Source organism: Mytilus galloprovincialis, chromosome 1 (genome assembly GCF_965363235.1).
Source record: "Mytilus galloprovincialis chromosome 1, xbMytGall1.hap1.1, whole genome shotgun sequence".
In the NCBI taxonomy this organism is placed as follows: domain Eukaryota; kingdom Metazoa; phylum Mollusca; class Bivalvia; order Mytilida; family Mytilidae; genus Mytilus; species Mytilus galloprovincialis.
The window spans coordinates 118181208-118207653 of NC_134838.1; the positions used below are offsets into that span (position 1 = coordinate 118181208).

General features: G+C 30.4%; 1 protein-coding gene across 1 annotated transcript; it reads right to left on the reverse strand.

The window, feature by feature from the left end:
• Positions 1-748: 748 nt before the first annotated feature.
• LOC143054329 (hippocampus abundant transcript 1 protein-like) lies at positions 749-26208 on the reverse strand. The gene is made up of 13 exons (XM_076227311.1): positions 26026-26208; positions 21117-21212; positions 20736-20798; positions 19243-19370; positions 17204-17318; positions 13691-13909; positions 13025-13138; positions 8317-8388; positions 7736-7848; positions 6979-7076; positions 5427-5581; positions 2411-2564; positions 749-1356 (listed from the first exon to the last, which is right to left on the reverse strand). The coding sequence occupies exons 1-13, from the start codon at positions 26095-26097 to the stop codon at positions 1304-1306; spliced, it is 1452 nt and encodes a 483-aa protein (XP_076083426.1). The 5' UTR covers positions 26098-26208; the 3' UTR covers positions 749-1303.
• Positions 26209-26446: the final 238 nt, after the last annotated feature.

Consider the following 26446-nt stretch of genomic DNA (forward strand, 5'->3'; position numbering starts at 1 on the left):
TTGCAACCATCACTGGTTTTGTAACATCACCAAAGGATGAAACAGCATGATAGCCATTAATTGAATAAAACATAAAATCTACTAAGTGCATTTATAAGACATTTACTAAAATACCTTTGAGGAAGAAAATGCATGAGTATTTGATAAATTACATATGACATTCAGATGACAACTGTGTGGACATCAACAGATAGGAAAATGATATTAAAGCTACAGAAACAGATGAAACAGAAATGTGGAGAATGATATGAATTCTGACTAAAAATATTTATATGCGTATTCTCAGATACATAAACCAATGTTTTCAAAAGGAATAATATGCACTTAAAACCTGATGACACTCTGATTAAAATAGAACTGTTTTCTTTTTTCAACCAGTCTGTTTCTTCTATATTGGTTATTATCTTAATGATTTTTTAAAGAGAACTTGTTATGAAAGGCATTAGAGTTTTGAAATACAATTAAACCTTCACCAATGAAACTGAGTGAAAGATATGTTTTTCAATTACTGAATCAAAATAAAGTTGCTATTTTTAATGAATTAAGTTTCTACTGTAAAGAAAACAAGAGATTTTCATGTAATCCTTCATTTATATATTTCCCTAAGAGGTAGAAAGATGAACACAGAACAAGACGATACATCTGATATACATATCACAATCAAGCCAGGTATAACAGGTGCTAATGAAAATCATGTGTACCTGTCCATAGTCAAATGAGACTAAAAATGAACAAATATCAGCAAATGTTAAGGTCATTTTGATTTTTAATTACAATATTTTATAAAAAATATCTTAATCAACAACAGAAAAGTTTTCCATTAAAAAAAAACATACTAGTTGATATTATGAAATGTTTAAATCAAGCATTAATGATAAGAAGCTTTCAATATAATTTGTCATGTTTATAATGCTTGTATCACTATGCAGTTAAGCAACAGTCTATCATTTAAAGCATTTAACAATGCAACCTTTACTTTTGTCCAGTAAAGCTTTATGTGTGAAGACTTATCACTTTTTTTACACATCATCTTTTTCTGTGTAATATTTTTAAAGCATTCAGTTCACACATTACAAACAATGAGAGCTATAGCTGGTATGATTGTCATAAAATCAACAAATTTACAAAAAAACATCATTATAATGAAGTGATCATTGATTTCTTTATATTGAACAATGTAAGGATGAACAGAAGCAGCTTCTTGCTACTTAAATCACTAATGTCAAGGATGATTCATATGGAAGTTCACTGAAGCATCACAACATATATTCCACTTGATCGCACACAAGGATTTGGGTCACTGCTATAAATTATTGTCATTTAGTAATAGGGGTTCAGCTTCTATCTTGACATCACCTGAAAAACACAATTTAAGCATTCATCATAGGCTTATATCTTTATACTAAATCTGTTGGATGTGTACTGGTTGATACTTTAGTCCTGAAAACATGATTGTTTAATAGTTGTTGTTGGCTATGACCTAGTTTTCACTAATTGTGAGTATTCATAGGTCAGTACCTTGTGTGTTTAGGTCATTTGTTTTTCTGTTGCCTCATATCAGTCAAGTAATTTCCAACTGATTTCAACAGTTTGTTTTCTTATGTTGTGTTGTTACACATGTCCCAGATTATGGGGAAGGTTGAGCCTTCACAAACAAATTTATCCCTTCACATTCTATATTTGCCTGTCCTAAATTCCTTACTTCCTCATTCAACAGAAAAGTTTTAAATAATAGTATTGACCATTTGAAGGTATTTAAAGGAAAAGTGTTCTGACATACTATAAAAAAAAATTTTGTGTATGTATATACTATTTGGATTGTTGAGCAATGCATACAATTGGGATATTATTTTATTGTGATGATTGTTGAGCAATGAATACAATAGGGATATTATTTTATTGTGATGATTGTTGAGCAATAAATACAATAGGGATATTATTTTATTGTGATGATTGTTGAGCAATGAATACAATAGGGATATTATTTTATTGTGATGATTGTTGAGCAATAAATACAATAGGGATATTATTTTATTGTGATGATTGTTGAGCAATGAATACAATAGGGATATTATTTTATTGTGATGATTGTTGAGCAATAAATACAATAGGGATATTATTTTATTGTGATGATTGTTGAGCAATGAATACAATAGGGATATAATTTTATTGTGATATCAGGAAACGCTACATACAAACAATGATATCAAAATTTCAAATCTGATTTTTTATTTTTGAGAAACTTTTATCTATTAACTAAAAAAATATAAATTCAAACTATTCCTTCAAATTAAATGGAGGATCACCAGGCTTTAAATGTTTGTCCTTACATACACTTATAAAAGGTATTCCAACAACTCCAGAGTTTATCATTTTCTTCTTTTCTAAAGCAAACATATTGTCCCCTTACCTGTACCATTGTTGAAAGACTCATTTAGTTTTGCAGATTTTTTCCTGCCTGCAATGGATGATGAATGTGGATTTTCTGGAATAAAAATGGCCACAAGAAAGGCCATTATAACTAATATTGCACCAAAGGCAAATGGGGGTCCTGGAACCATCTCCTACAAAAAACAATAGTTCAATATGTTACTCTAGCAAAATATGATTTTAAATATACAGTATTAACTATTTAAAAGAATATATTATAAATTAGTAACAAACAAGAATGTGTCCAAAGTACACGGATGCCCCACTCGCACTATCCTTTTCCATGTTCCATGGACCGTGAAATTGGGTAATTATCTAATTTGGCATTAAAATTAGAAAGATCATATCATACGCAACAAGTGTACTAAGTTTCAAGTTGATTGGACTTCAGCTTCATCAAAAACTACCTTGACCAAAAACTTTAACCTGAAACTCCCACTTTCATTTTCTTTGTTCAGTGGACCGTGAAATTGGGGTCAAAAGTCTAATTTGGCTTAAAAATTAGAAAGATCATCTCATAAGCAACAAGTGTACTAAGTTTCAAGTTGATTGGACTTCAGCTTCATCAAAAACTACCTTGACCAAAAACTTTAACCTGGACGGACGAACGGAACCACAGACGGACGGACGAACGGAGCCACAGACCAGAAAACATAATGCCCCTCTACTATCGTAGGTGGGGCATAAAAATAACTATAATATACTATAGTAAAAGATAACTGAAAAGTTGGAACATACAGGAGATTACATGGGAGTTTAAAAAACATCTCCCCCAGTTATCTAGATATCAATTACAGTGACTTGACTGATAGTGTTGCTATCCAACAATTGCAATTCATTCAAAATTTTGACCAAATTGCAATTTGTTTTATTAAACCAAATTGTTCAACTGGTCAGAAATTTGAACAAATTGTTCAGTCAAAATGTGAAAGTGCAAGGTGATAAAATAAATCATACTTACAATCCTATAAGACTTTAACTCCACTGTGTTGATGTTATTTTTAAATTAGTTTATCAATCTGTATAGGTATATATAGCTATTACCATACTAAAGGTGAACTGTTTTATTTATAATTGCTATAAAAATGTCCAAACTAAGCTTTTATATAGTTTTTCTTTCAAAATGTATTCTATATTCATAAGAATCACACAGTATATGAATAAAAACATCATATTCAGTAAAATAATTTGTAAAATTGCAATATATTTGTAGGAAGGGGAGATAATCTTTTTTGGTTTCAAAAAGTCTTTATTCAAAAGAATAGTATTTTAGGTTATTTTCCCAAGGAAACTTATCAATAGCATATTGTTATTTCACATATAGTTTACTGAATATATGATGTATTATTTTAAATGATATATGATTCTTATAAATATAAAATCCTTTTCGAAAGAAAAACTATATAAAAGCTTAGTTTGGACATTTTTATAGCAATTCAAAATAAAATAGTTGACCTTTAGTATGGTAATGGCTATAATATAACATATATGATATAATATATCAATACAGTGGAGTTAAAGGCTTATAGGATTGTAAGTATATTTTATTTTATCACCTTGCACTTTCACATTTTGACTGAACAATTTGTTCAAATTTTTGACCAGCTGAACAATTTGGATTAATAAAACAAATTGCAATTTGGTCAAAATTTTGAATGAGTTGCAATTGGTATAATTATATTATATCATATATGTTATATTATAGCCATTACCATACTAAAGGTCAACTATTTTATTTTGAATTGCTATAAAAATGTCCAAACTAAGCTTTTATATAGTTTTTCTTTCGAAAAGGATTTTATATTTATAAGAATCATATATCATTTAAAATAATACATCATATATTCAGTAAACTATATGTGAAATAACAATATGCTATTGATAAGTTTCCTTTGGGAAATAACCTAAAATACTATTCTTTTGAATAAAGACTTTTTGAAACCAAAAAAGATTATCTCCCCTTCCTACAAATATATTGCAATTTTACAAATTATTTTACTGAATATGATGTTTTTATTCATATACTGTGTGATTCTTATGAATATAGAATACATTTTGAAAGAAAAACTATATAAAAGCTTAGTTTGGACATTTTTATAGCAATTACAAATAAAACAGTTCACCTTTAGTATGGTAATAGCTATATATAACTATACAGATTGATAAACTAATTTAAAAATAACATCAACACAGTGGAGTTAAAGTCTAATAGGATTGTAAGTATGATTTATTTTATCACCTTGCACTTTCACATTTTGACTGAACAATTTGTTCAAATTTCTGACCAGTTGAACAATTTGGTTTAATAAAACAAATTGCAATTTGGTCAAAATTTTGAATGAATTGCAATTGTTGGATAGCAACACTATCAGTCAAGTCACTGTAAAAAAATAACACTATCAGATTAAAAAATCTTCTGTTCTGAAAGTTGATTCTAAACCATATAAATATTCATGCATATGAAAAACCCATGCTGTATATATCTATACTACTAAAGATTAGAATTTCATTGAGCTGTATCTCTTTTGAAACCATACAAAGTAAAAAAATATTTGAGATCTGACGTATAAATGTAGTGTTGTACATGTGCAGTAATCTTTTTTCAAGAAGATTTCCATATCCACTTTTGAAATAAAGTTTTTCCCCCAACCCTAGAAAATTCTAGAATCCTTGATGTCATAAAAATTCAAACTAGGTACATAGTTGTATAGACATATCAACTTGAGTTTTACAATTGTTTAGTCCTCAAATTATACCATCTAGACCCTTTGATATTCTTTTATTACAAATGTTATTATTGTTATCTCCCTTTGACCCAGTTTTACAAAAATTATAGACTGGCAGGAAATTACAATTTCCCTTGAACAGTTTATCAATGGTCTTTGATAAACACCAACAACAGTCATTTCAATCATAAGAATAGTTCATATACAATATACTTATAAAATTCATTTGAACTAAAATTAAGTACAGATAAAGATAAAAGTTTGACTTACCCTAAAAGCATCATGAACATGAGATGTATTTGCTGATTTAGTGCCATTCTCTTCATTTAAATCTACTCCAAACAAATAGAAAATACATCCAAACACTGCTGGACCAAGTCCATTACATAACCCTCTAATTCCAGTTATAAGTCCTTGTGCTGCACCTACAAACAAATCAATACATCTGGTCAATATTACTGTAGTCAACTCTTCTGTGAAAACTTATATTCATATCATCTGTTAAAAAAGTCATACTAAAGCATGGAAAATAATAATTATTATCATGAAATATTTAGAACAATGATTTCCTAGATAAATTTAAAGTATAAGGATATTTTTGGTGGATATGCACTGAAAAAGTCATTTAAACAGGACAATTTCACCAAAAATGATGTCAACAGTTCTTGCATACTTACCGTAAAAGAACCCAAGAGAAGCTATGAATTCATAACTCCATCCTAACCAACTGTACAGATATGGCAAAGTCCAAACTTTCAAATTGGAAACCCATATAAGCAAACTGAAGTCCATATTTTGATATGGGAAACCCAAAAGATCATTGGGATAAAATAAATCAGAATAGAATGTGCCCAATATCATTAGGTACTACTACTATGAAATTTCCTTTGCAACCCTTTCAGTGTATGCAGCGGGGATTGAATGCACCTTAAAAAATAATCTGTCACAGCAAATTTCTCATTTTTCACACTATGGGAAAAAATTTCTTTTGTTTGCTTTCTTTTTCAATACGTCTTTTTGAACTATTTTACTTGCGTAAAAGTTTTCATTTTGATGTAACCTTTTTTTTTCTCAAGAAACACAAGTTTAAGTTTAGGCATATAGATACAAACATCAGATGAAGGGAAGGGAAGTTGAATGTGCCTCTATGATTTGGTGTGAAATAATATGATGAACATGTTTAAAATGTATGCACGTCTCTAGAAATGCTTCTTTGGGTGGTATATCTATAATCAATAGTACATTCCCTGTGTACAATGTATCATTTTAGGAAAAGCCACTAGTGTTTTTTAATACATTTCACACCCATATCTATTGAACTTGTTTAGCCATGAGGTTAAACTTTATATTATTGTTTTACCAAATGAACTACAAATGCACTTCTAATAAACAGAAAATACACATTTTTCATGTAAAAACTTAATGTCAATAAAACATGATATCTGTTCAGACATAACATAAACTTGACTGAAAACTTGGTCTTAATAATTTGATAACAAGACTACAATATATGTTTCAGATTACTTCTCTCCCAAGTGTACCATAAACCTTTCTTACTGTCTCAGAATTTGAGAAAAAAATAAGAAATGATTGGATTTTACAGATAAACTTTTAGCTATATCTGTAATACATTAAGACAAAAAGCATTCCGACAGTCTGTCATAGATAAGACTTTTAACATGCCATATTCAATCATTTCTTACATAATATCTATTTCTTTGATTTGTATAATGAGCTCTAAGGGCAAATAAGGTGTCAAGTTTGGTCGACTTCCAACTCTATCAGACACACCATATGGTGGTAACTTTTCTGATTATCTTACCCTGTTGGTCAGGAGCAGCATGTTCTGATGCAAACGCACTGATGGCCGGATAAGTTACACTGGACATAGCAGCAATACAACCAGCCATCCAGATTATCCTACAAATAAATCATTTTATTGAGATAAGAAATTGATTATACAATAATATGTCATTAAGATGATGTATTAATACATGCAATATTACACAAGAGGATTAAAGGTTGAAATATTATGCAAGAGGACTATAGATCATCTTAAAAACGTCATATAACTGCAATGCAATTAAAAGATTTAAAGTAGAAACATAAAATAAATCAAGATTTAAACTTGATTTTTTTTCAGGTTGCTTTGGTTATATTGTTTTAGTAGATATAATTTCAATTGTGATATGCTCCTGTTTTTTGTACTATAACATGACAGAAATGCTCGATTATCTTGATACATTTTATCCACGACATAAATAAAAATATACTGCTGATCATAATTAGGTCATACTACTGTCTGATTAAAAATAAACTGTTAACACAGAAATATGAAAAATTGAATCAATTAGATTTCAACACCAATTGGATGGAGAGTTGTCTCATTGGCACTCATACCACATCTTTGTATATCTTGTTACATGTACAGAATTATTTATTTTTTTCTGTCTAATTTTTTACACAATATTTCCTTATTTATAGAAAACTAATATATTTCTTATATAATCAAATTTTTCTTTTACATCTGAACCTCAATATTATTTTGTTCAACCAATAAGAAGATTAATAACACTTACCATGTTTGTGAGCCAAAACCATAACAGATTAACTGTGATATTTCAAACACCAAACCAAACATGATAGAAGCTTTATGGCCTAAATATCTCATTAAAAATGTCAATATTAATGTCTGAAAGAAAAGTGAAACTGTCAGCTCAAATTTATCAACAATGAAATGAAACATAAAACTGTCTAGGAATCTAATATGTAATCTCTTTATTTCCATTTTTATCAAAAGAAGCCATTAAAATTGTTTGACATTCAATTTACATCAATATTTTAACTGATTTATCTATCCATCATTTAATAAATTTAAAACTTCTTGAAATTTGTTTTATTGATCATGCAAAAATGTCAATTTACTCATCAATGCCAAACTGATCAGACTTACTTGACCTATCCAGAATAGAAACATATTCTTAAAAATAAATCTTTTTTATTAGATTAATATGGTTATTCAACTCCCAATCTTAAATCTTTAATTTATCGTTTAACTACAAAATATTTACCACTGAGCATTTAGCAACCTGACCCGTAATAAACCGTTCATAAAATAAAGGTAGTAAAATATGAATTAATTAATAACAATATAGCTTACTTGAGCAATAACAGATAAAACGCCAACTAAAGCAATGTATGATGCAACTTCTTCTGCAGAAAAATTCATTACCTGAAAAATGAAGAAAAAAATATATTCTACCATTACATAGAGATATTACATATAACAATGAATCATAAGTTATTAAGACTTTAGGGGTGCACAAATTCAGGAAACATCAAACGCCTAGTTACAACTACAGAAATCTGTTAATACAATTATTAATCATCAGGTAGAATCTTATAGTTCATGTGATGGGCTTTCCTTCAATAAGTAAATATATAATGATTGGTAGATACTGGATATCAATTAAAGTGCTTGAAAGCACTGAATGGTATAGATTGCTTAAATTTAACAGTGGGAAGAAAAATTAAATAATGCATTGTATAAAGCATATGTTGCAGTTGATTCAACTACAATCATGGACAAAGGAAGATAACTCCAATCTTAAAGATGATTTTAACAATAAAAGTATTGATACTCTTAGATTAGATATTAGATTCCTGCACCTTGCACAAATTATGTAATGTTTGTGACAAATATACCATCAATTTGTAACATGAATTACTGATCATATATTTCATTGGTAAACTCCTGGAAATGTTCATAAATAGGATTTATCAAATGTTTTGATCAATGCATTATACTATAACCAGGTGCTCCGCAGGGCGCAGCTTTATACGACCGCAGAGGTCGAACCCTGAACAGTTGGGGCAAGTATGGACAAAACATTCAAGCGTGATACAGCTCTGAATTTGGATTGTGATCAAATTTTTGACATTACATGTTTGTTTTTTTTACACAAAACAAATGTCAAGATTTTACAAATCAATTAAAGATTTCTTTTTCAAACTTTTTAAATCTAAAATTAAATAGTTGACACAGCATAGGTTTCTGACACAGAATGAATGTGGTCTAATGAACTTAAAAGTTTTTTTTTGCCTTTGAGCAATTCATTATGCTGATGAATATTAATCCTCTCAAAAAAATGTTTGAAGAAATTTTCTTTTTTATTTATGAAATTTCAAATGAGAAAAATTGAACCCAATTTTTTTAATCACATCCCCCTTTCCCTTATTCCAAAACTAATCTCAATTAAAATTTCTAATGGAGTTTGCAACAATAACTACTCATTTAAATACATCATAAAATATTAAGATGTAAAAAAACTGCTTGTTATCACTGAATGGTAAAGATTATTTTAATTTATCAGTTGGTAGTAAAAAGTGAATATACATTGTATATTGTATGTAACAAAGATTTAAGTTGATTCTGGACAAAGAAAGATAACTCCAATTAAAAAAAAATCTTGCTATTGCACAATATTTTGCAATTAGATATTTCTTGCTTACTATTCTGGACAAAGAAAGATAACTCTAATTAAAAAAAAATTGCTATTTCACAATATTGTGCAATTAGATATTTCTTGCCATTGCGCAATACTGTGCAATTGAAAAGACTTGCTATTGCACAATACTTAATATAATAATTTTAGATCCTGATTTGGACCAACTTGAAAACTGGGCTCATAATAAACAATCTAAGTACATTTTTGGATTCAGCATATCAAAGAACCCCAAGATTTCAATTTTTGTTAAAATCAGACTAAGTTTAATTTGGGACCCTTTGGACTTTAGTGTAGACCAATTTGAAAACAGGACCAAAAATGAAGAATCTACATACACAGTTAGATTTGGTATATCAAAGAACCCCATTTATTCAATTTTTGATGAAATCAAACAAAGTTTAATTTTGGACCCCGATTTGGACCGACTTGAAAACTGGGCCAATAATCAAGAATCTAAGTACATTATTAGATTCAGCATATCAAAGAACCTAACTGATTCATTTTTTGTCAAAATCAAACTAAGTTTAATTTTGGACCCTTTGGACCTTAATGTAGACCAATTTGAAAACGGGACCAAAAGTTAAGAATCTACATACACAGTCATGACAGTTAGATTTGGCATATCAAAGAACCCCAATTATTCAATTTTGATGAAATCAAACAAAGTTTAATTTTGGACCCTTTGGGCCCCTTATTCTGTTGGGACCAAAACTCCCAAAATCAATACCAACCTTCCTTTTATGGTCATAAACCTTGTGTTTAAATTTCATAGATTTCTATTTACTTAAACTAAAGTTATTGTGCGAAAACCAAGAATAATGCTTATTTGGGCCCTTTTTTGGCCCCTAATTCCTAAACTGTTGAAACCAAAACTCCCAAAATCAATCCCAACCGTTCTTTTGTGGTCATAAACCTTGTGTCAAAATTTCATAGATTTCTATTAACTTAAACTAAAGTTATAGTGCGAAAACCAAGAAAATGCTTATTTGGGCCCTTTTTGGCCCCTAATTCCTAAAATGTTGGGACCAAAACTCCCAAAATCAATACCAACCTTCCTTTTGTGGTCATAAACCTTGTGTTAAAATTTCATAGATTTCCATTCACTTTTACTAAAGTTAGAGTGCGAAAACTAAAAGTATTCGGACGACGACGACGACGACGCCAACGTGATAGCAATATACGACGAAAAATTTTTCAAATTTTGCGGTCGTATAAAAAGTAGTGATGATCCTTAGAAGGTATAGATATCAAGTCAGTAACATAGGGTTTTGATTGCATTTCTTTACCCGAAAAAGAAAAAAAAAAGTCTGGTTGCAAATGGAACAGACAACTGTAGAAGATAATTATAAAAAGGTCAGTTTCTTGAAATAAAAAAATAATAACTAAAGGCACAATAGTATTGAGGATAGAAAATCCTGTCAAAAAGCCATTAAAATCATCCAAATTATGCATGGGAGTTGCTAAAGGACAAACAAAGAGATATCCGATTACTAAACACACACTGTTTAATGAAGAAAACTTATTAAAAAGCTATCATTTTACCTTAAATTATGTTTTTGTTATATTTGTTATAATTTGGACCCATTTTTTGTTCAATTTTTATTCATTCTTTTAAAGCATATTTTTAGTACAAAGGGAGGCTACTGAATTAGGAGATAACTGTATTGTATTTTAAGCTTGGCCTTCGTAAAACATAGATTTTACTGTGGCAAATTGAGTTTACCTAGAGACGCAGAGCGGAGATAGGTAAACAGATATTTGCGACAGTAAAATCAAGTTTTACAATGGCCAAGCGTAAAATACAATACAGGTATCTCCATTCTAATGCAACATATTAAAATAAATGTCATTTAATAAATTTTTTGGCTTAAAAATGGCATAAATGAAAAAGTCTGTGAAACTGTTGCATCGTCTTTAGCATCTAAACAATGTGACGTCATATGTATGCTCTGGATGTCAAACATGAATTCTAAACATATTTTTACTTTTCGTACGCTTCAAAATGGTTTCAATATAGACATTAAGAAGATTTTGAGGCTCAAAATGTGACTATCTTGTTTATTTTTTGAGAAATTACATACCCCAAAAAAATCAGAAGTCAAAATGTTGGCTTTCTTAGTTATGGACTGGTAGAACGTGGAATCTAAACCCTCAAAATATTTGTCAATGTCCAATGAAAATTATCGTTACAAACTAATTACATTAGAATGAAATTTTCAACAAAAGATTTTGTTTATTTGGTTGCTATTTCCCTTCAGTTTTTTTTTTTTAGTTGCTCGCATCATAAACAGACTAGGATTATTTTTAACTTCAATTTACACTATTAATGAACATTGAAAATGATAATCAAGATATAATTATAGTGTTGACATTAGAGATTTATTAAAGAAGATGCAAAATCGATACTAAAACAAGAATCTTATTTTTTCCTGAATATGCTCCATTACTTCCTGTTCTTTCCCAAAATTAAGATTAAATTGTGTGCGATTCTTTCCACCGTATACAAATCAAAAAACATTTGAAGTATCTGAAGCATAGTTTGTATTTCATGTTGTGGATAGTATGAATTGATAGACCTTTATTTACAAACTTCAATGTATCAAATTTAATTAAGATGAAGATTGAAAATAAAATTGTATTTTTTAGTCAAGCATATTGTAGAAATTGATATATGTTGCAAAGCTGCCTGCACAAGATAAACAAGTGAAACTGCGAGCTACTGCTCACTGATGATACCCCTGCCGCAAGTGGATAATATTAATAGTGTAAAATCATACAAGTGTTCGGTAAACAGGAAGTTGTCAAGTGATCAATCTGAAAACGCATCACACGGTATAGCTGACTTAGATAAACCCTGAAACCAAATTTCAGAAATCCTTGTATTGTAGTTCCTGAGAAAAATGCGACAAAAAATATTCATGGGACTGACGGACTGACGGAAGGACAGACGTAAAACAGTATACCCCCCTTTTTTAAAGCGGGGGTATAATAAAAATACAAACAGTTTTTACTCCTTTGCAATATGTATGTAGTCCAGGTTAAAAGAGCAAGGTCATCATAAAACCAGCTAACCTCCATGTTCGTAAATAAAATTGTTCCAGCTATATAGGTGTTTGATTTATTTGTTTCTAGTCTATTGTATTCTTGTAGACAATTGGTTTTTACATGAACTTAAGTGTTGTTGTGTAGTTCATTTGGACTCTTGACTTTAATATTTGTTTCAAATGTCATGGAAATATGTGCAACTTCAACAATTCTTTCCTGGGATCACTTTTTATGGAAAATTGTTTACAAAGCATTAGACAACTTTACTAAATATATAAGATCATTTAATGAATAAGAAAATGATTTAATACTTACTAATCGTAAATAAACAAAAAATGATGAGTATTCTCCTGCTTCTGGTAAATATGATAAAAATACTGTACAACATAATAATAATATTAACTTGTCTGCACCTATTCTCTTTAATGCCTGCAATAAACAAATTATTATTCTTTAAAAGTCAACAAAAAAGAGAGAATAGTTTAAAAAACCTTTTTTGATTCCAAATCTAACATACAATTTTATTTCATTCTGATCCATGTAAAAATGTAAAATCTTTGTTAGCATTGTCAATAAAAATAAAAGTTAATAGAATTTTTGTGATTTATTGCTTACACGTTAAATACACCATGATTGAATAATTTTGTATCTTTACGAATGCATTTATACATAAAGGTATTCCTATCATGGTAATACATTGTCAACTTCTTCAAAATCAAATTTATAATGTATTTGGCCTTATTAACAATTTGTTTAGCCAGTTAGATGTATTGTCTATAAAGGTAGTATAGCAACAAGGAATAATTTTCATTACCTGTGACATTTTTAAATCATATAATTTCTTTTATCTTTCCTTAATAAGGATCTTGTGACAGAGATATAATTGAACAAGTTTAAAATGTCAACTTCTTGAGTAAAACCTAAAAAGGTCCATTTGCACAAAATCTAATCATACAATTTGTTTTATAAATTTTGACTTACTCCAAATGGATCAGCCTGCTCCCATGAGATCTGAGAACCATAACTAACTGGTCTAATCTTCTCTGGTAAAGATTCTGGTACAAACAATAATATAAACAATACATCTAATACAGCAACAGCTGTGGCTAGCCATACAACTAAATTATCACTATAGGCATTCTCTAGGTAAGCTCCTAATGCTGGACTGGTTACTAAACTGGCAGCAAATGTAGCTGATACCTGTAATGCAAATCACATGACATAGTTCAGTTTAGAAATTTTCTTGTTTATGACACTAACTTCTTTGCAAATAAATACAAGAGTGCACATGCTGAAATGTCTCGCCTTCTATACTAATCATTGATATTATGTTGATAGTCCTAAGTATAAAGCTAAGCTTTAATACAACTGTCACATTAATATAAGGTAACATTAACCAAGATAACTAAACAAAGACCAATGAACTTTGAAAATGAGGTCAAGGTCAGATGAACCATGCCAGGCAGACATGTACAGCTAACAATGCTTCTATACAACATATATAGTTGACCTATTACTTATAGTTAAAGAAAAATAGACCAAAACACAAAAACTTAACACTGTGCAATGAACTGTGAAAATGAGGTCACGGTCAAATAAAACCTGCACGACTGACATAAAGATCATAAAATATTTTCATACACCAAATATAGATGACCTATGGCATATAGTATTAGATAAAAAGACCAAAACTCAAAAACTTAACTTTGACCACTGAACCATGAAAATGAGGTCAAGGTCACATGACATCTGCCCGCTAGATAGGTACACCTTACAATCATTCCATACAACAAATATAGTAGACCTATTGCATATAGTATGATAAAAACAGACCAAAACACAAAAATTTAACTATAACCACTGAACCATGAAAATGAGTTCAAGGTCAGATGACACCTGCCAGTTGGACATGTACACCTTACAGTCCTTCCATACACCGAATATACTAGCCCTATTGCTTGTAGTATCTGAGATATGGACTTGACCACCAAAACTTAACCTTGTTCACTGATCCATGAAATGAGGTCGAGGTCAAGTGAAAACTGTCTGACAGACATGAGGACCTTTCAAGGTACAAACATATCAAATATTGTTATCCTATTACTTATAATAAGAGAGAGTTCAACATTACAAAAAATCTGAACTTTTTTTTCAAGTGGTTACTGAACTATGAAAATGAGGTCAAGGACATTGGACATGTGACTCACAGAAACTTCGTAACATAAGGCATCTATATACAAAGTATGAAGCATCCAGGTCTTCCACCTTCTAAAATATAAAGCTTTTAATAAGTAAGCTAACACCTCCCCCGCCGCCAGATCACTATCCCTATGTCGAGCTTTCTGCAACAAAAGTTGCAGGCTCGACAAAAATGGGGAATGTGTCTAATGGGACACATGTTTCAACATAAGGTTATAAAGGGACATAACTCAAAGAAAGGTAAAAGTGACGCTACCCAAATTCCTACTTTATCTGAGATTTGAGGTAATAAGCATTGTGTATATAAGTTTCATAACATTTGGTTGAAGCAGAATAAAAATTAAAAAAAATCAGCAATTTTTCCACTTGTAAAGGGGTTTGACTTTAGAAAGATAAAAGTGATGCCACCAAAATTCAAACTTGATCTGAGTTTTGTTGTAATAAACATTGTGTATAAGTTTCATAACATTTAGTTGAGGCAAACTAATGTTAGAGAACAAAAACCAATTATGAACATAGGATGGACATACAGACAGACAAGGGTAAAACCTAATGACCCCTCTGCTATGGCGGAGCATAAAAGTGTATCTGTAATACAGTTGTTTTACTTCTAATAAAAAAGTTCTGCAAAAAGAGTAGTTTTGTAATGTCACATTTTAAGGAGACATTTCCCATCAAATAAATGGCAGACCTGTCAACCTTTGTAATTATTAGAGGATTTATCCCAAGAAATATGTTGACCTGAATTTTGAAATTTTTTATCATCTACAGTTTTTAAAATGTCTGATTACAACATCTAGTGTAAAGATTACAAGGGTAATGATAAAACATTTTTGCATGATTTGGTCTTAGGTTTCCTTAGCTCTAAACAAAATTATAAGAAGATACATTTAATTGCTAAAGCCTGTCGATTTTATCTTCAATTTCTTGGTCACTTAATACACTTTTAATGACAAGTTTCCTGTTAATTATCTCATAAATATACCCTTAGGTCTCAGACAAAAAAAAAACAGCTGACACTGGAGATTTGTCAAAGAATTAAGCCAGATAATTACATTAAATTGCCTTTTATATTTGTTTAAATATAGCTATATTAATCTCTACTGATTTCAGATCTGTACATGTTAAAAAGCAAAAGAGAATATATGTAGATAATTTGAATACAGTTTTATCTCAAGTCTTAAGTTCTATTTTTTTGTATATTGAAAACTAATATAATATTAAAGATACTCTGTGTTAAAATTTAAGGGAAATGATGTATAGACTGATCTCCCCTGCATAACAGATCAAAAGACTTAAATGGCTGGCTGGCATAAAATGAAATGTTTCTTAATGATGGAGAAAAGGCGATAAAGAACATTCAAAGATTAATTTTTGATTATTCAATTGACATGTAAAATCTCCAAAATGGGAGAAAAAGGGGGAGGTTGTCAACAATTCTATAAAGGGAGGAGTACAATTTAAATAAGTGTGTAAATTTCTGTAAAGGTTTAAGGATTCGCATCTAAACTAAAGATGGTTAAAAGAATCAGTTACATCTTTTTAAACTTCTGATGAAAAATCACTACTGTGGATTCATAATCATTTGTGGTATACTGTGGATTCATTTTTATTCGTTGGATACCACTTTTCGTGACTTGCATGGGTACATATGAACCACGAAATTAAATGTTCAACAAATTACGAATTTTCAATAGGCCTGTATGCAGACTTCCGTAAAACCACAAAACCAAATATCCATGAACAGGCAAGTTTTCCTTAATCCACGAAAATTGGTACCCACGAATTTAAATGAATCCACAGTACCATTTTTCATGGATTTCATAGGTAAAGGTGAACCCCAAATTTAAAAGTTCAACATAGAATTAATTTTCTTAGGATGGTGTGAAGACTTCAGCAAATCCATGAAGTCAAATGTCTGTAAAGATTATTTTTTCAAGATACACATTCTATAGAAGGATAATATAAAAAAAATATTGCTGAAAAGTTACTCAACCTCAATCTTTGAGAAAATCCTCAAATCATTTTTGTGAACAGCTTCAATAAGTGAACAATTTTTTTTTTGAGAAGTTTCAGGGATATAAAATTAAAACTGAAGGAGTTGGCTGACTAGCATATACAAATTCATAAATTATTGTTCTTTTCAATAATATTTTTATTTAATCGCTTCAAGACCTAATTGTATTTTATGACCTACCAGTCCGTATGCTTGACCTCTCTCGACCTAATTGTATTTTATGACCTACCAGTCCGTATGCTTGACCTCTCTCGACCTAATTGTATTTTATGACCTACCAGTCCGTATGCTTGACCTCTCTCCTCATCTGATGTGATATCTGCTACATATGCAAATACAACACTAAATGTTACAGAGAATATGCCTGACAAAGACAACATAGTGAAATACCACCTAAAACATAAAACAAAATAGCATTACTAAATCGGCAAAAGGTCATGACTGTTTTTAAAGAAGTTTATTTTAATTTTCTAGTTGTGTAACTTGCCAAATTATTTTTTAAAGAGATCCAGAAATAATACTTTGAGCATATTTATTTAATCAAAGAGCAGATTGCTCTGAGGGATACGATTGCCATTGTTTTCATTGACACATGTATACATGAAGCTGGATAATATTATTTTCACAACTAATTCAACTGCACATGTAAAATGTAATTTACATAATCTGAAGTTACAAAATAGCCAATCCCGGTAAAAGTGTATGAACAATGTACTTAGGCCTATTGTGTTTTATTTTTAATCTATCAATTCCAAGTTCACCTTCCACAGCAGTCACTGAGACTCAGAGTGAGAGAAGTATTTCACTTCGTATCTTATCATCTATTGCCCTATGTTAATTCTAGGAGGAACCCCATTCCTAACTCTTTAAATATTTAATTTCCTTTGGGTCAGTGATCATGACTCCTTTCCGTACACATTCTTTGTTTAAATTGCGATCGTTTTTTAATATAATATGACATTTATCGACAGAACGAGTTAATTTTTCTCAACATGTTTGTTTTGATTCAGAATTCACGGAAGTTACTTCCGGTTGAAGTCAAGAGAACTATACGCATGCGCATAATTACCTAAACAAAACCTGTAGTAAGAACATATATTAAACCTAAATGGTTCTCTATTTTTTTTATGGAAGTACAATATCAAATATCAGTTTAATAACAGTGACTCTTGAACTGAATTTTAATGTGCGTATTGTTATGCGTTTACTTTTCTACATTGGCTAGAGGTATAGGGGGAGGGTTGAGATCTCACAAACATGTTTAACCCTGCCGCATTTTTGCGCCTGTCCCAAGTCAGGAGCCTCTGGCCTTTGTTAGTCTTGTATTATTTTAATTTTAGTTTCTTGTGTACAATTTGGAAATTAGTATGGCGTTCATTATCACTGAACTAGTATATATTTGTTTAGGGGCCAGCTGAAGGACGCCTCCGGGTGCGGGAATTTCTCGCTACATTGAAGACCTGTTGGTGACATTCTGTTGTTGATGTTTTTTTTTTTTTTTTTTTTTTTTCTATGGTCGGGTTGTTGTCTCTTTGGCACATTCCCCATTTCCATTCTCAATTTTACATATAAGTAAAACTCCACTTCAGTTCTTATATGACAGAAATAGATTTATCAGAATTCAGAGAACTCTCGCATTTTTATCACAACTGGGGAATTCCCTTTGACGTGTTTCTAAATTTATAAAAACACTAAATATAAATACTGCTTAATTCTGATTTTCCGTGTTGTTAAAAACACGCATATAAGTCAAGGAAAATATCAAACATGAAGATTATGAAAAGAACATTATAGGAAAGTTGTTTAAGTTCAATTCCTTTGTTTGTTTTTACCTTTTAAACCAAGACAATCATAAGAATCTGAGATGGTCCTTAATGTTTAGAATAAAACAGTTGACGTGAGGGCATTGTCCTGAGCCACTGGTATAAGTCTACAGATTGCTTAAAAGCAATCGTATCCCAAAAAAACATCAAAATTGCTTTTTTTACTTTTAAATTTCTTTTTTTTTTAATTTAATTTAATAACTACTCATCTTTCTACATGTTCACCATTTGCTATACACACAAAAAAGATGTCATATTTCTTAGGTTAAAAGGTTAAAAGTCTCATATAACTGATGTTTTGAGTTATCAAAAGTAGATAATAGAAAAAAACAGATTAATTCAACTGTCCATGTGTTTTCATCTTATATCCAGAAAAGAGATCAACTTTTTAATTTTTTTGAGTCACACCTGATATAAGATGGTCAAATAATCCCTTATCTAATAATTTTTTTCATATGCTTTTTATTGCAATTTTTTGACTTATTGATACTTACATGGGACTAATAGAGATCAGTGGTATAGGGAGACACGTAAATGTCACTGTTAACAGAAGAAATATCTTCCTTCCCCAAACGTCAGATAAAGCACCAATTAATGGAGCACTTAAAAATGACAACATTCCCTGAAAATAAAAATAATAGACCAATTAGATTCATTCAACATATGTACAAGAAGTATGCATAAATCTTCACCTTAGGTTTTATATTTAATATAAGCATAAATTGCAGTACTCAGTCCGTTTGAAATAAGCAAGGGCTTGCCAACAACCCTTAAAATTTGGTGTGTGCTACTAAAATTTCTGCTGTTCTTGTATAGAACTATATATAATGGCTACAAAAATTTAAGCTGTGGGCTAACATGCCAAAATTTTAACTTCAATCACTGAATAAACATCTAAACAAACTTGTATTATATTAATTAAACTTTTAATGCATACTGTTTGGACCTTTACATATATCCATATAAATATCAAGTTAGTTTGGGCCTAAATTAATATATTGTTGGTTTCCCCAATCCCAACACTGCCAAGCCAGATGTGGGATGGTAGGTAGGGAAATAATTTTATTTTTTCCATTAAGTTTTAACAATATTGGTCGATCCTGCAAGCCTGAAAATCGGAAATGAATAAAATAATATTTGACATAGTTTTGACAATAAAATATTATGAGTCACTGTTTTTGGAGGGTCGTTTGGGATTGGGAAATAAACAATATTTTATTTTAGGCCTTGTCAGACCTTCATGCATACATACAACCTTTATTAAGGTAAAAATAGGTGGTAAATCTGAACATCCAATAAATTACATGTTACTTTTGTGATAACCAAACAAAGTGTATCTGACATGTCAAACAAATTTCAAGATGTCTGCTCTGTAAGATTAACTAATGGTTACATTCAATTTATAAATGATGCCATCTAAATAACAATAAACATGAAACAATTGTCAGCATAACAATAGATACATTTAGTTATAAAACAAAGATCATCATCTTCGAGTTTTCATTGGTTCATTTACTTCCCTTCAAAGACACATTAACATAATTTCTAAATTTGCAGATTGACAAAATTTATTATCCAGTATTTGATTTACCCACTTAAGCCAACTGGATACACAGTTGTGCTAAGTGAAAGTTGTCACAAAGTGTGACAAGGTGTCTTAGTAATATAAAAGAAATTGTACATGTAATTTTTCAATGAACAATTAAACCTATAAATCCTTTAAATGTCAGTAAGACGACTCTGGTTTTTGTATTCAATCACTAGTATTGTATGGATTTCATACACCATGTATCCTTTCTTTTCCAAATGAGTGTTTAATAGATTGTGTGGTGTGAGTGCCAATGAGACAACTCTCCATCCAAATAACAAATTTATAAACGTAACTTGTTATAGTGAGTCAAACAAGCATCTGGAATTTAAAATAAGGAATCATCAAGATACATTAAAACTACTACATATATTTCAAGTTATTACAATTTTTACCAACCTTTACACCTTGTATTAATCCATTCAACAGGAATGTGTGGTTAGGAAATGTCTGATTTAATACCTGTCAATATAACCGTAATTAAAGCAATATCAACTTCTTACATTAATAATGTACAATAAATTTACTATATCACATCAAAAATATATAAACAGCAAATTTTAAGTTATCATTTGTGTCACAGTGGTAACAAATTAAAACAAGTTTTATTTAACCTCCAAGAAAATATGATTTTTGGTGATCAGGAGGTGAAACTAATCAGGCAACTACATGCTGGTACATATATCATAAAAATCTTTGTCAGTATTATTATTACATGTACCATTGAGTAGGAAATATAATTCTTTTAAAGTAAAACATAACTATAAGTTATTAACTTACCATAATGATAGGAGATGTCAACAATCCCCAGGCAAAAAATTCTAAAAATATGATTATCAGCGCATGGTAGACACTTGGAGAACCAAAACCAGAGTTCTGTTAAAAAATAGAAAAAAATCATGGTAAAAATGGTGATAAACTTCTACATTGTATTTCATTTGAACCATTATTTATTATTCCAATGTATGAAAACATTGATAGCTGGAAAAAAATATTTGATTAGATGAGCCTATTCTACACTGAACAAAACATTCTTATCCTTTCTCAACATTATCTCAACGTAATGTGACCGTAGGGGTTTCGTCATCTTTTATGTTGATTGACATATTCCTTCATTGTAGGTGGTACTTTTCAATATATTTAATTAACATCTTAATCAAAAATTCCTTCATTCAGGCATTACCTATCAATAACATAAGAGGGTAAAAGTACCGGGTACCGCCTCCTAATTGGCCTGTCTACGACTGTAAATGATTTTTTATAAAGTTTTTTTGGTTTTTACATCATGTACACAGCAACAGTGTTCCAAATATCCATCTGAAGATCATTTCAGGTGTATAATAAAACATGCCATAGAACAAATTATATAAACTAGTTATGTCATGCAGGGGTGTGGAAATATTTGTTGTGAGCACTTGTCCCTGGGCAAGTAAAACTAAAAATTTTACTTGTCCGGAAAAAAATTTACTTGCCCTGATGATCGCAAAAAATATTGAAGTATTTCTTGTTAGCTAATATATGATTCTTACTTAGCACTATTGTGCATCACAAACGAATGAAATCCGTTTGTTTATATGTGTAAAAAAATAGGAAAGTAGGAAATGGGTTAACATCAGTGGGACAGAAACCTAACAGCAAACCAACCAATGAAATGACATGTAAAGGACAATTTTGCAGCAGTTTTGGAATAAAAATTGTAGCCAGTAGGTACATAATACACTAAATTTGAACAGTGATTCTCGCTTCCGTTTTTTTTTTTTTAAATACGCTGTGTCCTCCGTTTGCATTAAGGTTTTCTACTCGATTCATGATTCTTTTTGTCTAGTTTGCCCAGATTTGCCAATCTGAATCTCGATACACAATTTAAAGAAATGACACAACCGGTAAATGATGGATAAAACTTAATCGACGATCCAGGGTCAATGGACAAAGCCAATGCAATGTTATGCGACTCTGGTTCGAATACTTATTATGCCCCACCTACGATAGTAGAGGGGCATTATGTTTTCTGGTCTGTGCCTCCGTTCGTCCGTTCGTTCGTCCCGTTTCAGGTTAAAGTTTTTGGTCAAGGTAGTTTTTGATGAAGCTGAAGTCCAATCAACTTGAAACTTAGTACACTTGTTGCTTATGATATGATCTTTCTAATTTTAAAGCCAAATTAGACTTTTGACCCCAATTTCACGGTCCACTGAACATAGAAAATGAAAGTGCGAGTTTCAGGTTAAAGTTTTTGGTCAAGGTAGTTTTTGATGAAGCTGAAGTCCAATCAACTTGACACTTAGTACACTTGTTGCTTATGATATGGTCTTTCTAATTTTAAAGCCAAATTAGACTTTTGACCTCAATTTCACGGTCCACTGAACATAGAAAATGAAAGTGGGAGTTTCAGGTTAAAGTTTTTGGTCAAGGTAGTTTTTGATGAAGTTGAAGACCAAACAACTTGAAACTTAGTAAACATGTTCCATATGGTATGATCTTTCTAATTTTACTGCCAAATTGAATTTTTTACCCAATTTTACGGTCCATTGAACATGGAAAATGATAGTGCGAGCGGGGCATCCGTGTACTTAGGACACATTCTTGTTTTAATTTATTTTGGTAATCGATCTATTTCCAGTATCATGTAATATTTATCGTCATGAACATTGATGTTTTTACTTGCTGAAGATTAGTTTCTTTTACATAAATTAAACATCTTTATACGTTTTGAAATTAATTTTATGTTTTTGTTTGATTTGAACTTTGTCTTGTACATGTTGTATATTATTTTACTTGTCCACGGGCAACCAAGACAAAAATAATTACTTGTCCGGTTGTTCAAATGTACGAGTCGGACGAGTCGGGCATAGCATTTCCACACCCCTGTCATGTAATTCAAAAATCATGGGAAGGCCAAATAAAAAAGTATGTGTGGTTCCAGTTACATCTCAAAAAAAGTTAGAATAGGTAGGTAGGGACTTTTTTTTATTTTATGGTGTTTTTTTTTTACATTAAGTACATTACTTCACAGAATATTTTTTAAAAGACAAAAAGTTCTAGAGGAGAAGACTTTGTAAAAGATGCCGAATGCCAAGTGATGAGAAAAGCTTACATGGCCATTTGGGAGCTGAAAATGTTAAGTAACAGTAACAGCAACAGATTGTGATTTTATCATTTTTATGTCAACATATTTCATGAGGCAGAAATAAATGCACAAAAACACATTAAGATCATTAGGAAACCAGGATTCACACTAAGAACACCGGTACCTTGAATAACCAAATAACACTGTTATAATCTGAATAACATTTGTAATGACGGAATAACACTTCAAATTTTAATATTAGCACATACATGTATAAGGAACTTTCAAACTGATTATTCAATAATAGTATATTATAAAGGTTTTTATAACTTCAAAATGATATATAATAAGCAGATAAGTTCATAAAGATCGTTATAAATATAGAGTTTACATCCAACATGGCGACCAAGGATAACACATATATACCATGTGACACGTTAGATGTACACACTTATTGACACTAAATCTATAACAATCTTTAAGAACTTACCTGCTTGTGTAACGGTTTATTTCTTCCTCTGTGATATATTATCCAGGGGATAATTTGTCACAGTAATTTTTTTCCAGATATGATATTTCTCAGGTAGATTTTTTCCAGAGGTATTTTTTCCAGAGGAGTGAAAATCATTCTGAGTTATGCTGATAGTATGTACCAGTTTATATTTTCTGTTCCATATTTCACAGAACCTTGTGAAATAGAGTCCCATTGACTACAATGTAAATTACTTGCAATCAATATATACCTGACCATAATTATAAATGTTTCACGAAAGGTAGAACAAAGCACAATTTATCAATCAAAGGGAGGTAATTATGAGTAATCTATATTTTAAAGATATTAATATATCCCTGAAAATATTTCATCGTGAAATTTTTCCTTGAATCTTATTTATTATATTCATTTATACAAAAAGATGATTCAAAACATCATTTAATAAGACAGATAATATTTCACAGGTAAATACTATCCAGCTGTTGAAATTGTTTTTGTTTTTATATATTGTTATGCTATGATTCATCTGATTTCCACATAATCAACAACTACATCTCTGTCCCCAGACCCTTGCTTTTTATAATTTACATAAATGGTATTGCAGAAACACTTTTTTCTCAATGCAGACTTTTTGCAGATGACACGTCTTTCAGCTATGCAAATTCAGTAGCGGATCCAGGGAAGGGTTCTTTTTGGGACGATAAATGCATTTGAATGGGGACATATGGCTGGACCCTACTCCCTTATCCTTTGACATTAAAAAGTTTTCCATTTTTTATCATAAAATCCTTCACTTTGTTTCTTACTTTTCTTTTTGAATTGTCACTTGCTCCAACGCGGTATTCTTGTGTATTTATAAAGTTTAAGATATCGTCATACTCAGATTCTGCCATTACTGTTTACTGTTTACACTTGTAATGCAACTGCATTTCTACCTTTACTTTTTATACTTGTACTGAGATCTGAAAACAACTCACTTTAACCTGCATTTCACTTAGCTTATTTTATATATATTAAATTAATCATGATATTATTTCACAATTTAAAAAGATATTTGAATTACTTCTGGTTTTCTTTTATATGTTTCATGATGATAGTCTTTTTAAAAGAATGGTATTTTTTCGAATATTTAAGGATATTATTTTCAATGATAATCTGATAACTTATTACCCATTTTAAAACTTTTTTTTACCAATTTAGCTTAAATTCAAATACACTATTATCATTTCATAGTATTTGTAAGGATTAAGGTTTTTTAATTAACTATTCAATATATTGTTTAACTGCCAAGATGGAATTTCAAAGCAAAGGGAAAAATGTCATAGCAAAATATTTTCCTCCAATAAAAAAATAACAACAACTACTGTGACATTTTTTCCACTGGATCAAATTTCACCCGGATATAATTTTGCTTTACACTTGCTGTAAATCACTTTTAAGTTATCAAATACAATTATAATACAATATTATTTAATATTCAATGTTTAAAAGTCACCAATATGTGCTAATATGAAAATTTCAAGCGTTATTTGGTCATTACAAGTGTTTTTCGGATAATAACGGTGTTATTCGGTCATTTGTGTTACCCCTAAGAACACTTTTTCAGTTTCCAGATGAGCAAGGTTGTTAGATTTATATAGCTGGGCCATTTGAAAATCTAACAAGCACTGAATCCAGTGCCTACCCCTGAACAAGATGAAACAAAGTACTATTAATAGATAAATGGTGGTGTTTATGTTTTGACCTATGGTCAGATCAGGTCAATTCTACCTTTAAAAAAATAATATCTAGCAAGTCCTGATAACTGATCCTGCACCTAAACTAATTTTCAAAGAACTACATGAGAAATTATCAGGAGAAATGGAGCTCCGTATGAGGAATCTACTGTACAAGATAAGGATAAGGATAAAAATAATATGATCACTAGCTTCAACAAATTTTAATGTATCATAGCCTATTGACAACATGGGCAAGTTAAAATAGCAAACAAACACTATAGGATTATTTCCTACGAGACAAAGTTACTAATTGTTGTGTAGGTACTGACTAGAAACCTGACAAAATGTTATGTCAAATGATACGAGATGGCGTGACAACTGACAAAACAACTTAAAATAATTCGTGTTATTTACCGCCCCATTCTCTTTTAAGTGATGTTTCCGAGGAGCCCATGTTATCTTTCCTACTGTTCTTTTCTTTGCCATGATTTAGGTATTATATTCACAGTTCTTTTTGTTCATTTTTTTCAGAAAAGTAAAAGCTGTCGTCTCTCTAAAAATCGACCTTCACCTTCGAATGACTAATGCACTGGAACAAAATCGGTTCTTTTCCCGGAAAATAACTGACACATTTTTTTTACACCCACACACTTTCTCGACTGTTCATTCTTGAAATCTTTTATTTTCATCTCCTTAAATTCTTAATGTGGATTTTTCATCGAATAAGTAAATAGGTAGAGGATATTTCTCCGATATATATGCCACAAAGAGGCTCAGGCAATGCTAATGTTTATAAAATTGACTGAAAGAATTTCTTTCAGTCAATTTTATAAAC